The 16,016-nt window shown below is 30.5% G+C and overlaps 1 protein-coding gene across 5 annotated transcripts in view; it reads right to left on the bottom strand.

Moving 5' to 3' along the window:
• Nucleotides 1-16,016, bottom strand: part of Wdr59 (WD repeat domain 59) — a 61,509-nt gene that overhangs the window by 4,774 nt on the left and 40,719 nt on the right. For 2 of the 5 annotated variants that reach the window (XM_087168957.1, XM_087168958.1), the window contains 8 exons: nt 15,111-15,192; nt 14,896-15,008; nt 12,317-12,443; nt 9,568-9,594; nt 8,356-8,419; nt 6,052-6,193; nt 5,589-5,731; nt 3,123-3,230 (listed from right to left, as the gene is read on the bottom strand). In XM_087168957.1, the coding sequence (XP_087025083.1) occupies nt 3,123-3,230; nt 5,589-5,731; nt 6,052-6,193; nt 8,356-8,419; nt 9,568-9,594; nt 12,317-12,443; nt 14,896-15,008; nt 15,111-15,192 (806 nt within the window). The remainder of the gene's footprint in view (nt 1-3,122; nt 3,231-5,588; nt 5,732-6,051; nt 6,194-8,355; nt 8,420-9,567; nt 9,595-12,316; nt 12,444-14,895; nt 15,009-15,110; nt 15,193-16,016) is intronic. The other 3 variants (XM_087168959.1, XM_087168963.1, XM_087168965.1) reach the window with 3 other exon arrangements.

The following is a 16,016-nucleotide window of genomic DNA, read 5'->3' as shown; positions in this document are numbered from 1 at the left end:
CATTCTCAATTTTTATAAGAAAAATTTAACGTTCAAAAATACACTTTAAGTGTTTCCCATCGCCAGATTTTTAGAAAAAATGACGAAAAAGAAGCTCTTAAAAATATGCTATCAAAATAAATAAAAAAAACACAATTAATAAAAAAAGCAAAGGAGAAACAGAAAATTTTCCTAAATTCTTAAGACAAAACTTGCAACTCAGAAATTCAATTTTCTATTTTACCGGTAATCTATTTATCTGTATAACTTTCAAAGAAAAAGTGGAGATAAAATATATCAGAAACGCTGTTAAAATGCCGCGCTATGAAGAAAAAAAACCCAGCAAAAGTGAAAACAGAAAGCAAAGATTTCACTCTTTAAAAAAAAAAAAAAAAAAAAATGTCGATGAGAAAACGACAAAAATGACTTTCCTGATTAAAATTATACTTCGCCGAATATTCTTAATATCCCTAATATTAAAAAAATGGAGTCACTTATAAAATTCAATTTCAGAAGAAAATCTGATACGATGAAAAAAATCCACTTTGCCTTGCGACGATCACTAGATGCTGATCCATTCCTTATATTTTTCATCAAGTGTCCATAAATTATTAAAAACACACTTTCCTGGCATTTCTAACAATTTCACATTCGAATGAAGTATTAAAGCTACCACGTGTGCTATCAGAAGAATTGAATTTCTCGAACCCTATGGATGTAGAAGGTCAATGCAGGTCCTCAGCTGATAAAGTACCTCTAAATACTGTCTAAAATTAAGTCAAGCCCTCTACCCACCTGCAGTATCACGCTCCCTTTCCCCACACTAAATTTTTTTCTTTCAGAGTGATCCAGAAAGAAATATTTTAATGAAAAAATTAATAAAAGAAAAAAACAATATGGACGTGTTTTCTTCCACTTGCTTGTAACCCCTACTCTCACACACATTCAAAATATTCTACCCTCAATGCAGGGTCTCATTCTAGGCGAAAGACGTACTTTTTAGTTGTGGATATTTTCCTAAGATAAAAAAATTGTTCCAACCAACTAGTGATACTAGAAATTAAGGACTTTTAAGGACCGTGAATCAAAATTAAGTACTTTTAAGGGCCCTTAATTTTCAAAATAAAAACTAAGCAGTTTTTAAGGACTTTTAAGGACCGTGGGAACCCTGCTATCCACTAGGTGTTGGTACACGGCGGCAGGTATTGCCCGCCATTCCTCCTGTAACATGGCGAGGAGTTGAGTGGTGGTTTTGGGGCATTGTGGTCTGGCCCTCAACCAGCGCTCCAACTCATCCCAGAGATGCTCAATTGGATTGATGTCGGGACTTTGGGATGGCCAGTCAAGCTCTTGCACCTCCATTTCATCAAACCAGTCCGTGATGGCATGTGCTTTATGAATGGCAGCGTTATCGTGTTGAAACACAAACGGGCCATTACCGAACTGTTGCAACAGGGTGGGAAGAGCCGAATTGTCCAGGATGTCTCTATACCCTTCTGCGTTCAGGGTTCCACGCGCTAACACCAAGGCTCCAAGGCCAAACCATGAGAAACAGGACCAAACCATAATTCATCCACCGCCGAACTTCACAATGGGGACACTGCACTCCGGTAGGTACCATTTTCCGGTCATTCGCCAGGTCCACACCCGTCCATCAGAGTGCCACAACATGTAGCGTGACTCATCACTCCACATAACGCTTTTCCATTGTTCTTCTGTCCACTGGCGACGTGCTCTGCACCACTGAAATCGGTGGCGGGAGTTTGATTTAGAGATGTTTGGCTTATGTGCTGCTGCTCGTCCATGGAATCCTTGTGCAATCGGCTCCCGACGAATGGTACGTGCACTGGCAACACTGCCAGATGCAGCCCGGAAGTTGGTAGCGACAGTGTCCAACAACATTTGTCGGTTTGCCTTCACTACATGTCGAAGAGATCGTCGATCCCTGTCGGACATTATTTTGGGCTTGCCGGGTCGGGACTGCGGTTTTTCACTCCCTCTCGTTCCCATTTCAACACGACGTCACCAACTGTTGACTGTGGTACCTGAAACTTGTCGGAGATGGCACATATGGAATGACCAAATCGGTGGGCGCCTATGATCATGCCCCTTTCCGCCTCATTTAGCTCTCGTCGTCCACTCATTTTCACTGTTAACGCTCGTATGGCCGTCGCCTGCTTGCGAGTGGTCTTTCCCCCACCACAGGTTCCGTATTTATTCCACCAGGACGAGTCCACCTGCCGTTCAAGGGGTGTCTGGTCATTAATGGCTAGATAGTGTAGTTCAGTGTAATTTTTGAAAAAATTTTGTAGAAAATAATTATTTTGCAGGAAAGTTAAAATGAATTGGAGCTGCATATTTAACACTGGCGTTATTATGCATTATTTTTATAATAAAAAAGTGACTTTCAATTATTTTTCTTTTAATATTCTCATGTATAAAGAACTTCAATAAAAAATATATTTGAGTTCCAATGTTTGACATTGTAGCTCATTGTTTTTAAGAACAATTTAGCATGCACCAGTTTTGCGCACTATTTCTAATAATTTATTGTGCAATTTGAAACGAGAAAAAACACCCAAATATAAATTAACATTTCACCTTAAACGAAGTTTGGAGTATAAATAAATAATATGCTTTGTTACTACCTTGCTTATTTATTCTGTTTTCCCTTTACAGCTTTTGAATTCAGTGGAGAAACTACTTAACATCTACAACTCCTGAAGCAACGAAATTAAAAATACTGTATCTACAATTAAAAACTTTTAAGTCTGTTAAACTTTCTCAAGTTACTCGATACTCTGGAATTAACTATCTTAACGTTTCTTATTTTTTTTTCTGAACATAATTTAGAGTATTGTTTCAAAATTAATTGTATGCATTAGAAATTGTTTTTTGAAAGGGATAATTTAATAGAGAGTTATTCATATCTATCTCATTGCTTATAACGCAATGTCTGACAACATTACTGGTTTGTGAGTCGTCCTCCAGACTTTTAGGAAATTTTGGGGTTTTGAAAGTAGACTCATACACCGACATATATGGTATTTTACAAAGAATTTGAAAAATAAAAAGAAGACACCACTTCACACATCATGCACAAATTTCACAGAAAAAAATAGCATAAATGCTTTTTTACTTACCTTTAACACCAACTCGACAAATAATGCACATAAAGCTAATTTTTTTACATGAGGGACATTGAGCACTCGTGACATCATTTTTGCAGTGGAAGCATTCTTTTGTGAAATCTACATCAAAAAAGTGGCACAATAATTTATCTTTATAATGAAAAATGAAAGACGCAGCAAATTTGAGAAGTAAAAATGACATTTCTTTTTTTATTTAATTATGAGGGCAACTCGGAAACCAATTGTGGAGATGTGATACAGCCATTGTTACAGCAACCAATTTGTGATTTTATTCTAGTGAAAGCAGTGTACCACCGCAGGTTTGCATGCTACCATTAAAAATTTAGCAAAATGTGAAAAAGTTTACTGTATCACCTTGAGGGACCATCCAGAAGAACTGTAACCTGCTGACATATGTGGTTGTATTGCTGCAAAATAAGACTCGCTCTCACTGCGCTCGGTGAATGTAAGATGTTCTGTGCTATTTCAGATGATATGCATTTAACATGCATGAATTTCTCATGATCATCTCCTGAATATCATGAAGAAGGACTCAGATTTAGAAAGCTGAGCCCTTCTCAGCCTTAAGGTAGGCTGAGCCATTAGCTCAGCCATGAAAAAGGCCTCAGCTTATCTTAGAGCTCGGCACCTTTTTGACTATACCACTGTGACAAGGCGCAATGGCTCAGAGGATAGAGAGTTCGTCTTCCGAAAAGGTGAACCGGGTTGGAATCCCAGTCTATATGAATTCTGCATCCGGCTTGCACCAACCACAGTACTGATGTGAAATATCCACAGTGGTATACAGATCATGGGTTAGAGTCCCCTAGCCGTCAGGCTAACCATGTCAGGTTCTCGTGATCTTCCTCTCCACGTAAAGCAAATGCAGGTTAGCTCCATCAAAAAGTCCTCCAAGAAGGCAAATTTCTTCCAATACTCGATCCAGGAGTTCTCTTGTCTTCTGGATTGGGTTCAAAATTACAAGGCTACCGAGTTGAACATTAGTAGTCGTAAATCCATAAAATTGGGCAGGCACGGTTATGAAAAATACCACAGTGACAAGTAGGTTGGAATTAAAGATGGCTTAGTTTTTTGCTAGGACTTGTAATTTAATGAAGTGCTATAACAAGTGTCTGAATGTACACAGTGACTGTTTTGAAAAATAGAAGACAGCTCAATCTTTCAGAAATCAGAAGGAAAAAAAATTTGTTGCATCTATGGAGGTTTTTTATTTACAACGAAATTAGGGATAGTTTTCAAATTTTCCTTTTATAATAGAAAGTATACAGGTGAACAATGCAGATTTTTACAGTCAGATTAGAAAAAAGTATAAGAATAATATTTTTAAATTAAAATGAGATAAACATTGAAAATAAATTAAACCAAATGAAGCATAGTTTGAATGAATCATTTGATTACAAAACTTTATTTTCTTAAATTCTGAGTGTTTCTTTATTTTTTATCCTTTGAAAAAATGAGTATTTTATACACCAATACTGTTTCAGGTTATTATCTTTAGTAAATAATTTTTGATTAATACAACATTTAGTACTAGTTTAAGGAACTAATATCAAATAATTAAAATTAATAAAACTAATTCAGAGAAAATGTGTTAAAAATTAATAGCAACAACATAAATAAAATCAAATAAGGTATACAATTTAAAAAGGAAAGATGCGTAGTTTTGTTTAGTCTTATTTATTAGAATACAGCTAAAGTACATTAAAGTATTACAAAAACACTTAATGGAAGGAGGAGTGTGTGGTTTCCTTATTTTTTCTGATAAGAGTGGAGGGGGACATGAGCAATGCTATGTAAGACATTAAAATCCCTCATTTTTGAAATTTTCATAAATTGCAAAATTAAAAATGCAATAAAAAAATTAAACATGAAATTTTTTTAAATTTGGAGTTAAAGGTGAATTAAGAGAAAAGAAATTGAAAACAAAAATTCTCAAAGAGATCAAGAGGTCAGCTGTTTTAAGCATAAAAGATTTCAAAAGAATAATCTACTTACATTTATGAGAATCAATTAAAATGTAATTTTATTTAATGCAAAATTGCAATACCAATGACTTTATTCCTAAAATTAGATTTATACAGTAGTAGTCGAAATTAAAGCAAAAACTGGGGGCATTGAATTCACTTATTTTTGCTGATAAGGGGAGAGATCAAAATTGCAAAAACATAGTCGCATAATATTTGAGTGAACACTTTATTTCAATGCAAATTCTAAATAAAGCAAGAAAATGTGAAACACTCAGCTGTTGACATTAAAACAAGGGTCTTCAAGGTGTGTTCCATGACTAAAGACATATCATTTTACTGTCCCACTGAATTTTCTCATTCAATTTAAAACAATAGTTTGATAAAAAAAAAACTAATATAGCCCTTAGAATGAAAATTAATCCAAATGATAACTAGTAGACAATAGCATGTAATTTGTACACAGAAATTATATTTATTGAGGATAACTTACCAAGACCTTTATGTTTTTCTGCAGGAGTAGAAACTGTTTTTAATACTTGAGCTCGCTGTTCAAGTAAGTTCCAGCGATAAAGCACATCTGCATAAACCATCTTGTATTGATCAAATTGAGCACAGAAGGTAGGATCCAACAGTCTGGAGAAAAGAAACAGGTAAGAAAATTTTATTATTTGAAGATACATTTTGAATAATTTTCCTTATAAATTAAGTATTATCAAATTAGTTCTATTGATCACAAAAACCAGAAAACAAAACATTTTTTAACAATGAAGCAATGCATTTTTTGTTTTTGTGAAGGAATGACAAACTTTACAAACTTATTTTTTTCTTTATTTATTCAGTAATACCCAAATACTTTTAAAAACTAGATAAGGTTTTAAACAAAAACAATCATTTTCTATAAAGAAAATTTGAGAAAAGGTTGAGTTAATAAATAGAAGACACAAAAAACTTACTTAGAACTGGCATCTAATATGTCCCTTTCTTCATCGCGAAAATCATTCCTTCCATCTCTGCCAGTATGTTCGTCAAATACATTGTAGTCTTCAACTACATCAGACCAGCTGTTAGAACGATTCCGTTTCAAGGCTGCTCCTACTGATAGAAGTCAACTTAGAAAGTAATAATGCAGACTAAATTCACAATTCATACCGGCCAATGTGTATTAACTCTTCTCAAAAGTCCCCCCCATTTAAATGCCCTTTCAATTATAAGCTGGTGTTTCATTAAAATATAGTCAACACTTTCAGAGAGCTAATAAGATTGCTATATGTTTCAAATATTTAAATGTAATGATAGTCAAAATTATTTTAAATCCATTTATTCAAATAAGAATAAAGTGTGAAAGTATAAATTTTGCGATCACCTTAAATATAAAAATAATATCTTCTAGAAAATTTGAAATAGTTGGTAGGTATGATAATTGCATATTTTCTGGATTACTTGTAAACTTGTTCAACTCTTGTGCTACAAAGGTAAAAAGGTCGGTCAAATTTCTTATAAGTGTCTAAAATTAGGTATTCGTCCATCATGGGGAAAAAGGTAAAATTGCAGTTAAGAAATTGTGATCTTTATACTTGGTACAGATCTTTATAATATAGGGTCATATTTACAGAATAACATGTAAGCTTTTTCGACCCTTGAATTATAAAGAAAAAGGTAATTCGACTTTTTCAGAGGCATCAAAATTAGACTTCTGCTCTTCATGAGAACAAAGCATAAACTGCTGTAAAGAAACTGTGATATTTATAATATATACAAATAGTAGGAAACTACTTTTATTAAATATTTCTCAGCAATATAAAATACTAATTTTTTAAACATGACTCTACATCTGTGTGTTATGTAATGTTTACATTACATAATCAAGAAATCATTAGTAGCATTCTCAAATGAATTTCCTGTTAAAAAATAGCTTTAAATGTAACTATAATTTAAATTTCGTAGAAATAATTATCATAAAAAGCTTTTTCCATGAGGAAGTAAGGATGGTAAAAGTTCAAAAAAATCTACATTGTTAACTCCTTTTTCTATAGAATCAAAGCCTTGTTGATGTTCTAGAAAGTATAATGATATAATAATGTATTATGCTTAATCCTCAATGTAACCTGTGTTCCCTGTCTGAGTCACAAACTGTTGTTATTTTATATATATAATCCACATAATACCTTTGCAACACCATTAGCAACCTTTTTATATCGCTACTTTTACCACAATTATAAACAAAAGTTTATTATTTTTTTATAACCCTTGTTGAACAGCCGACCCAATTTTTTGTGTTCACGACTACAAATGTTCAACTCCGAAGCCTTGCAATTTTGAACCCAATCCAGAAGAAGAGGGAACTCCTGTATCAAGTACTGGAAGAAATTTGCCTTTGTGGATGACTTTTTGATTGAACTGGCTCCCATTTGCGTAACATGGAGAGGAAGACCACGAAAACCTACGGTTAGCTTGACGGCAAGGGGACTCAAACCCATGATCCGTCTACCACTGAGGATATTTCACATTAGCACTGTGGTCGGTGCATTCCGGATGCGGAATTCGTATCGTCCAGCCATCGCCAATCTGTCCAAGTTATTCCAATCTGTCAATACTGTACTAACAAAGATATCCCAACAAATCAATATTCTACGAACAATGTTATCTCAGTGTATCACTATTATATGAACAATATTATGTCTATTAAAATTAATAAAATTTCAATCTATTAAAATTTTATGTGATACATGTTTCGTTACTTCCAAAATTATAGGGGGGAAAAAAGAAGAAAGGAAGGTTTTTAAATGAATAATCCAAAGAAACTGAAGAAGAAAAAAGACATATTTTATAATAAAAGCCTCATTTAAAGTTGTGATGTTTCAAGCACTCAAAGGTTAGCGCCCCTTTTTGAAAATCACTAGACTTAAGCCATGGAGTTGTGGAATATTTTTATGTTTCAAAACTCTATTGTTTTTTCTCATTTACATCTAACAATTAAGTCTTCAAAATCGCGCCTATTTTTTGAGCACTCAAAACAATCATATAAAGGAGAACTTATTGTAAATATATATTTTTAATGGTCAGTTTTTAATGTTACAATGCCACATGGTAGCATAATTGTTTTCCTATCCTATGCTTGCAATTATGTGTGTGTATATGACTATGATACTTATAATTTGTGCATGACATGGTCATTATCTTTTGCAGTAAAAACATAAGCATTACAAAAGGTTGAATTTTTAACAAAAAAATTTTTATTAGAAAAAAATTGTTTTTACCTATACTCCACCCTTCAAATGAAATATCAGCAGGAACGACAGTATGATATGGAGAACCTCCAGGCTACCAAATAAATTCAAAAAAATTTACTAATAAACAAAGAAAAAGTACAAAATAATATTGACATCAATCAAAGAATAATTTAAAATTTTTTTTTAATAAAACAGCAATAACATAGCACACACTGCAAGCAAACTAAAAAAAAAAGTTTGTTAGAAAGCAAACGCACAACAAAATAAAACTCAGAACGAAAATAAGGTATCACTGCAAACTAAATAATTTAGTGACATAGAAACAAAAAATGTAAGCTATTAGCTTATCTAAAGTCTAAATGTTAAAATAATTATCATAATGCCTAAATACTAATAGGGAACAACAACTTACATTTATGAAAAGAAACATTAATTTGACATATTTCCTTTATGGGGACTTAATACGCTAAAAAGTAAATAAAAATAGAAAAACAAAAAGCTAAACTAATGATCTCAAACTTCCACATAGAGTTTTGCGTTTTATTTTGAAATAAACAAATAATTATTAATTTTTAACCTTTATTTTTTTTAATTAACTAAGACTTATTTGAAGAGGGAAAAATAATGATGAATATAACAAATAAGGTTTTCAAGAAAACTTGAATAATGATGTTAGGAAATAAGACTGGTTTGAGGATAAATTAAAAATAAAAAACCTTTATTAAGAAATATAATTTTTGCTCTTTGGTGCTTTTGGAAACTTTAGAGATGGATTCTTTACAACTGATTTCCTAGGAAATTACCATAAGAGCAATTATTTCAAATCATGCAATTCCTTAAAATCGAAAAATACAAGCAGATCAGAGTTCTAAAATCTCTATAATCTGACAGAATGGATTAAAACTATTTTCACAGTTCCAACTAATACAGGATAAAATATAAATACACAAAACCTCATGGCTTTAAATTGAAACAATAAAGGTTTTGGAAAACTTGGAATCAGATGTATAGAAATTTTCACAGAATATAAAAGCTGAAGAACATTTCTTTGGTAAGTTTTAATAAGTTTTTAAAAACAAAACTTTATACTATTATCCTCTAATTTTTTCCCCGATTAATGAAGAAGTAAGAAATCAAATTAAAAAAGGGCTTGAATCTATTTCATGCGAGGTTACAAATAAAATGTGCAAGCATATCATGCAGATTAAAGGATTTTCACTAATTAACACACCGACATACCTTTAGCCACCATTTCCCAGAAAAAAGCTATAAATATATAAAACAGTCAGATTATAAAATAAATATTAAACCTAATTAAATTATTAGGTGTAATAAAAATTTGTGAACAAAATTAATTAAATGAACAAATTAAGAAATATTTTAATACAGTGAATACTAAAGCTATCTTAACTTAAATTTAGAAAAAATGTAAATTGATACTAAATATGTAAAATATATTTTATATATAAGAATATAATAGAAACTTTCAATATGCACAGAATTTTTTTCCATAATTACAGAACTTCTAAAACAAATTAAAAAAATTGATTTAAAACAAATACAATGACTTCATTGAAAATATTTTTAAGTGTGAAAATACTTTTATTTATTAAAAACAGAAAGAAAGAAAGGGACAGAATGCTACAAAAATTGCACTGGGATAAGTAACTTTAAACACTTGGATAAGTATATATGGATAACTAACATTAGAAAAGAAACAATTCAATACACTGCAAGTACTAAAACAAAGTATTCAATTTAGGTAAGTGGTACAGTTTTCGAAAAGTATTTGTAACATTTGAAGACATAAGCAGAAGAAATAATAAACAGTAAAAAACAAACAATAATAATTAGACACATATCTTAATGAAATAAAAATAATAAACTTATAAAAAATATAGAGACAAATAATAAATCTTACAATTTAAATATTATTCGACAAAACATAATAATAGGGATTGAAAAAATCATTAGTTATCAAATAATTTTTGCTTTGAAATTCATGTTCTTATTCATATTATACTTAGGCGTCTGATAAAATGGTTAAATTTATGCATATTTATCACCGTTATAGTATTATGCAATTACACTTTAACATAGTTCATTGTCACAACTACGATATCACAAATAATATATGTTTCATTATTTGTGTTATGGCATATCTCAAAGAAGAAAAATATTTATTTAAATTGAGTTAAAGTTTGATATAACAAATACAAACATAGAGTTAACTTAAATTTTAGCAAATAAGTCATTTTCATTGCAAAATAATTCTTAACAAATAATTCCAAGATTAAAAGCATTCATATAATTATATATTCAACAGCAGTATCTCTCAACCAGATTAACTGAAAGGATCGGTAAAATACTTAGGCGTTTTATTGCAGATCAGTGTGGTTTGTAATTTGGACTATTGGCATGTTTTTTACTTATACAAAATTGCGTTACTAAAACAATTTTTGATAAGTTTTTTTTCTGATCATACACATACTTTCTACAATAAAAACTATTTTGGGCCTACACTTATATTATTATAAATAAAATTTATATTAATTCTAGCAGCTAATAGAAATAATCAACGGATCAGTAATTGAGAAACAATGTTCTTGAGTATTTTTAGTCTTTCAATCACTCTAATTTTTATAGCAGTAGTAGAAAAAAAAGTTGTGTGAAATGATAATTTAACCTACAAAAAAAGGAAAGATCTTAAGTCTGAAAGAGATAATATGTTAACTCATTATATTATTAGATACGGAACATAAATAACAATTTATTTTTAAACATATAAAGTTCTGAAGTCTAACTGGTATATCTAGAAGACCCCAAAAAACACTTTTACTTTCCATAGCCATGATTTAATGCAACTGAAGGTAGCAATCAAATATTTTTTTTCAAAATTATTAAAATCTCACAACTCCTTTCACATATTAAATAAAAAGAAGCTTTAAAAATGTATAGAATTTGGAATCCCAGATAATCTTGAGATGATTAGGTTAGAAATGCAGACAATTGCTTATTGTTTTACCATAAAAATATTTTTAAACAAATAACCATTGAGTTTTTCTTCATGTTAATATAAACCAACATATTTTTAACACAAAAGTATCAAATTTAAATAAAATAAAAAAGGATATTTTGTAAACAATTTTTTTTTAATTTTTTTTTTGATAATTAGGGTAAGAAAAGATAATTTAATAGAAGAGTTAAGCAAATCTTAGGATTCAAAAATTATCAAACAATGAAAAGCATAATTTTCTACATATAAATTATAAATCGACACAAATTAAATAATAAAAGCAATTTCAATAAAATCAAAAACCAAACAATAAATTCTATCTCCCTAAATTATGTTGAGATCATTTGGTAAAAAACAATTAATATAACAGGGTGGAAGGTTTACAAATTTTTAAAAAAGAAATCTTTTTAACTTTTAAAAACTTTAAATAACGTTTTTCATAAAACAACATCTTATCACACATAAAATGTAAATTATATAATTTTTTGTAAGATATAAAAAATTGAATATCCCAGCATTTATTTCTATTCAATCCAATATTATATCAGTTTATGAAGCTTTTAAACAGGACAGGGAATCTTAATTCAATCTAAAAATAAAAGAATCTTTGGATTCAGTTTGCATTTCTTATATCCAAGGTTTCAATAGCTGAAAATATGCTTTATTCCTCTCTTGATGAAAACCTAACCAATAACCTAACTTAAGAATTTTACAACAAAAAATCTGGATATTATCAATAAAGCTTTTGATAAAAAAAAAGGGGGAAGTTTTTATGAGTGTTCCCCATTATTAGTGTCTTTTATTTAGTCCCAAGCGATTCTATATTATAAGATCAAATAATAAACTACAATAAAAACATTGCTTGTCTAATAAATAATAGAACATGGAGGAAAAAAAATATTAAACATTATTATATATAGATTAAGGTAGCATATTTTTGTCAAAGTATTTTCTTCTATTTAAAATACTCACACTCATTGCATTTGGTAACACAATTTCTGCACCTTTTTTGGCTTTGTTTTCTTGTGACTTAGTATGGAAAACTGCAGCTAACATGGCAGCAGTTTGAACATCATAGTGGTTGGCATAATGAAAGATTCTGAAAAAAAAAAATTATTTTAAAATGTTCTTCGTAATAAAAAAACTAAACCAGTAAACATTAGATATGCCTTTTTAATTTACAAAAGCAAAATTTGAGAAAATTTTATGATTCAATAAAAAACTGAATAATAAAAAATTAGTTAATAATTATTTTTGCAAAGCATTATCTTTGGATAAACAAGTCTTGTAATTTTGTACATATTTGTGTCAATTCAACTAATATTTTCAGTGATATTACAAAAAGGATAAAGTTTTGATAATTTTCCAGACCAAATTATTGATAAATTATGATTATTGATATAAATCTGAATCGGCAGAAAAAGGTATTTTTTATTCATAGAAAATACATTTATGATTAATTTGGTAACTTACAATTTTGTCAGCACTAATTATGTAGATAGTAAGAGTCATGTTGGCAAATGTCTAAGATTTGTTAGTTTACCTCCTAAGGTTGCATCTTAGCACATGGAAATCAGATTATGTAATGAGAATAAAAACAAAAATATATATGTTATATATAATATCTGACGCCCAGTGGCTGAGTGGTAGCGCTTTGCGCCCCCGTGCCACAGGTCCTGGGTTTGATTCTCGGGCCAGGCAAGGTTGACTCAGCTTTTTATCCCTTCAGTGGATTGATAATTGAGTACCAAGTATGCTTGGGAACTAAATACTGGGGATTTCGCGTTCGGCTGACCACCTAACTGGAACATCTGCTCCTGCACCCCAGAGCCCAAGGTCAAAAAAACTGAGATGGGCACAGTAAGCCTTGGCCCTCTCTGGGCTGTCGCGCCACTGAGTTTAGTTTTTATATAAAATATCTAACAATATGAAAAATCATGCTTGCTACTGTGTTTTAATTTTAGCAAAAATGATTGAAAGAATTTTACACAAGTACCTGAAATAAAATTTTTCCTTTGCTCATTGTACATAACTTTGAAATTTATGAAAAGTCCTAAGATATCATTTCCCTGAACCAGGCTTGGAAAGTTCTCCCACATCATCAGGGCATCTATATTCAAGCTCTATGGCAAAATTGCCCATGAGCAATGGCGCAATACAGAAAATCGGAAAGAAGCTAAGGAGCTGAATCGTGACTGTCCCAGTGTATGTCAAAAAGAGCTCCTTAAGCTAAACAGGAACAGTTTGAGGAAGATCATTGGTCTTCTCACTGGACACTGCATCCTCAGGAGACACCTACACATAATGGGTAATGAATCTAATCATCTTCATAGAGGTTGTCATGTTGAAGAGGAGACTTCACGACATATACTTTGTGATTGTGAGGTCTATTCTGCTCAAAGATTTGAGCATTTAGGGCAACACTGCATTAAGGCCTCGGAACTGTAAAATGTTCCCGTAAGGTGTTTGCTGGATTTCATTTCAGCCATAAGGCTTTCTTGTTAATCATGAGTTAGGGTTTGGGTACAATAGACCTCTGGTCGATGTGCCCTGCTCTTAGGATCTGCCCAACCTCTAAATCTATCTAAGATATAATTTCATTATGATAACATGACAGTTAATATAATAAGCATCAATGGGTGATCAAGGATTTAATGAACAAAGCATTGAAACGCACAACATGTTATAATATTTTTTAATGTAACATTAATTAAATTACAAGTTTAAAAAAAAATTTTGAAATGAAAAAAAGTAATACATTTAATATATTTTTTTAAAAAATTCAAAATTTAAATTTTTTTTTTTCTTTTGATGGATATACCTCATACTTTAAAACTTGAGTCTCTGTTATTCTGACAAGTTGACACCAAATAACTTTCACAAGTGGTATACAAAAGGGGTGCACAACCCGCATGCCAAAAGAGGCTCATAAAGCCTTTCAACTTAGCCTCTGAACAGTATAATATATAAATAGCAATAAAAATATAACAGCAATATTTTTTCTCCAGTCATGGTCTGTAACAGTAAGTTACTGATCTAGTTTGCAACTTTTCTCAAAGTATCAAACTGTGACCTTTGACCATTTTGTTATGAAAGTTCTGTAAATGCAATAGATTCAGTGTCAACTGAGAAATGCTATTACTCAAGAATTTGTGCATTAATAGTTAATTTAAGTTACCCTCTTTTCATATTCGAATGAGTTCACCTTAATTTTCTTAATTTTTACCGTAGTTTGATAAATATATTCGTTTAAATATAATTACATTATTTCTATTTTTTTTTGCATTGAAGCAATAGATTAATTATACATTTATATCTCATTTATGTTACTTCCACATAGAATCTAAATGCTCCCTGCATTTTTATAATTACTACATTATGTTAATGTTGGCCCCCAACATCCCTTTATAAAAATGGTTGCCCCTCCCCTACATAAAAAAGATTGTATATTCCTGGTGAAAATGTTTAAGTTTTGAACATTAATCCAAACACTTTTTCATCAAACAATATGACTATGACGTAGATTTAACAGCAGAAAATAAGGAACTAACAATGATTGAAGCATTTTCCTTCCAAATGGATGCTTAGCCCAAGGAACATCATTTTCAGAATCAGTAACATTCAATAACGACGACGTACTTATAAGACTAGCTAATGACCACACCTAAAAGTAAATTCCCAACAGTATATGATTATTCACAAAAATAAAATACACATATTTTTCAATTATAAATTTGACAAAGCACACATCAAAAAATTAACCAACCTGTACAAGATCCCTGCAACCTTCTTTTGCAGCCATAGCTGCATTCTTTGAACAAATTGAAGTAATATCCTGAGATCCAAATCTAACAAATAGTGATTTATAGGATTTAAGTAATTATTTGCAAAACTTAGAAATTTCTAGTTTAAACTAATAACAAAACTGGCTTTTTATCAATAAATTGTACTTTGTTCTAAATTATACCATGTTGATTAAGTTCATATCTTGACAATAGAAAATAAAGATTTAGCATAGCATTTTTTTCTTATCTGCAAGCTTTCATTGACAAAATTTTCAAATTCCTAAGAACTACTTATTGTAATACTATTTGCAATAGTTGTTTGATAACTTTATCCACTAAAGCCAATTTTAAGGGTCAAAAAGCAATAATGTTCCAGATTTTATATGTGGAAAGCTATCTATAAAATTGCAAAATTTCTTGTTAAGATAAATTTATTTTTTTTCTCACTTTTCTATAAAAGGGAATAGTATGTAGGATAGAATAGGATAACATTTACAGACATATGCCTTATTAAAGAATATCTTTCAAACAAAGAGGTTAAACTTCCTCCACATTAACCTACATGGAAAATTATGTCTAGATTTTCCTTATTTACTAAGTAACTAATAAATATATTTCATTTCATTTTATTTATTGAAATGTGTTTTTTTTTTTAATAAAATGAAACAAAAAGTACCAAAAATATTAATTAGTCATTTAACAAATAAGAAAATTCCGAACATAAATTTCCCTACACATTAACATGGAGGAAAGTGAGAAATACCTCAAAGGATTTAGATAGTATTCTAGATCTGGCAGGTAGAAAACTTTGTTTTGAAAAAGAAACTTTTTGGTTTAGCAAACTTTTTCTTTTCAAGCTCTTACATAAGAAAATCGTATACAAGGGA

The sequence above is a fragment of the Parasteatoda tepidariorum genome, chromosome 1 (genome assembly GCF_982258835.1).
Source record: "Parasteatoda tepidariorum strain Cologne lab strain chromosome 1, Ptep-v5.0, whole genome shotgun sequence".
Classification (NCBI taxonomy): domain Eukaryota; kingdom Metazoa; phylum Arthropoda; class Arachnida; order Araneae; family Theridiidae; genus Parasteatoda; species Parasteatoda tepidariorum.
Note: the sequence above shows the minus strand (reverse complement) of the source record. Positions and strands in the feature narration are given on the sequence as shown.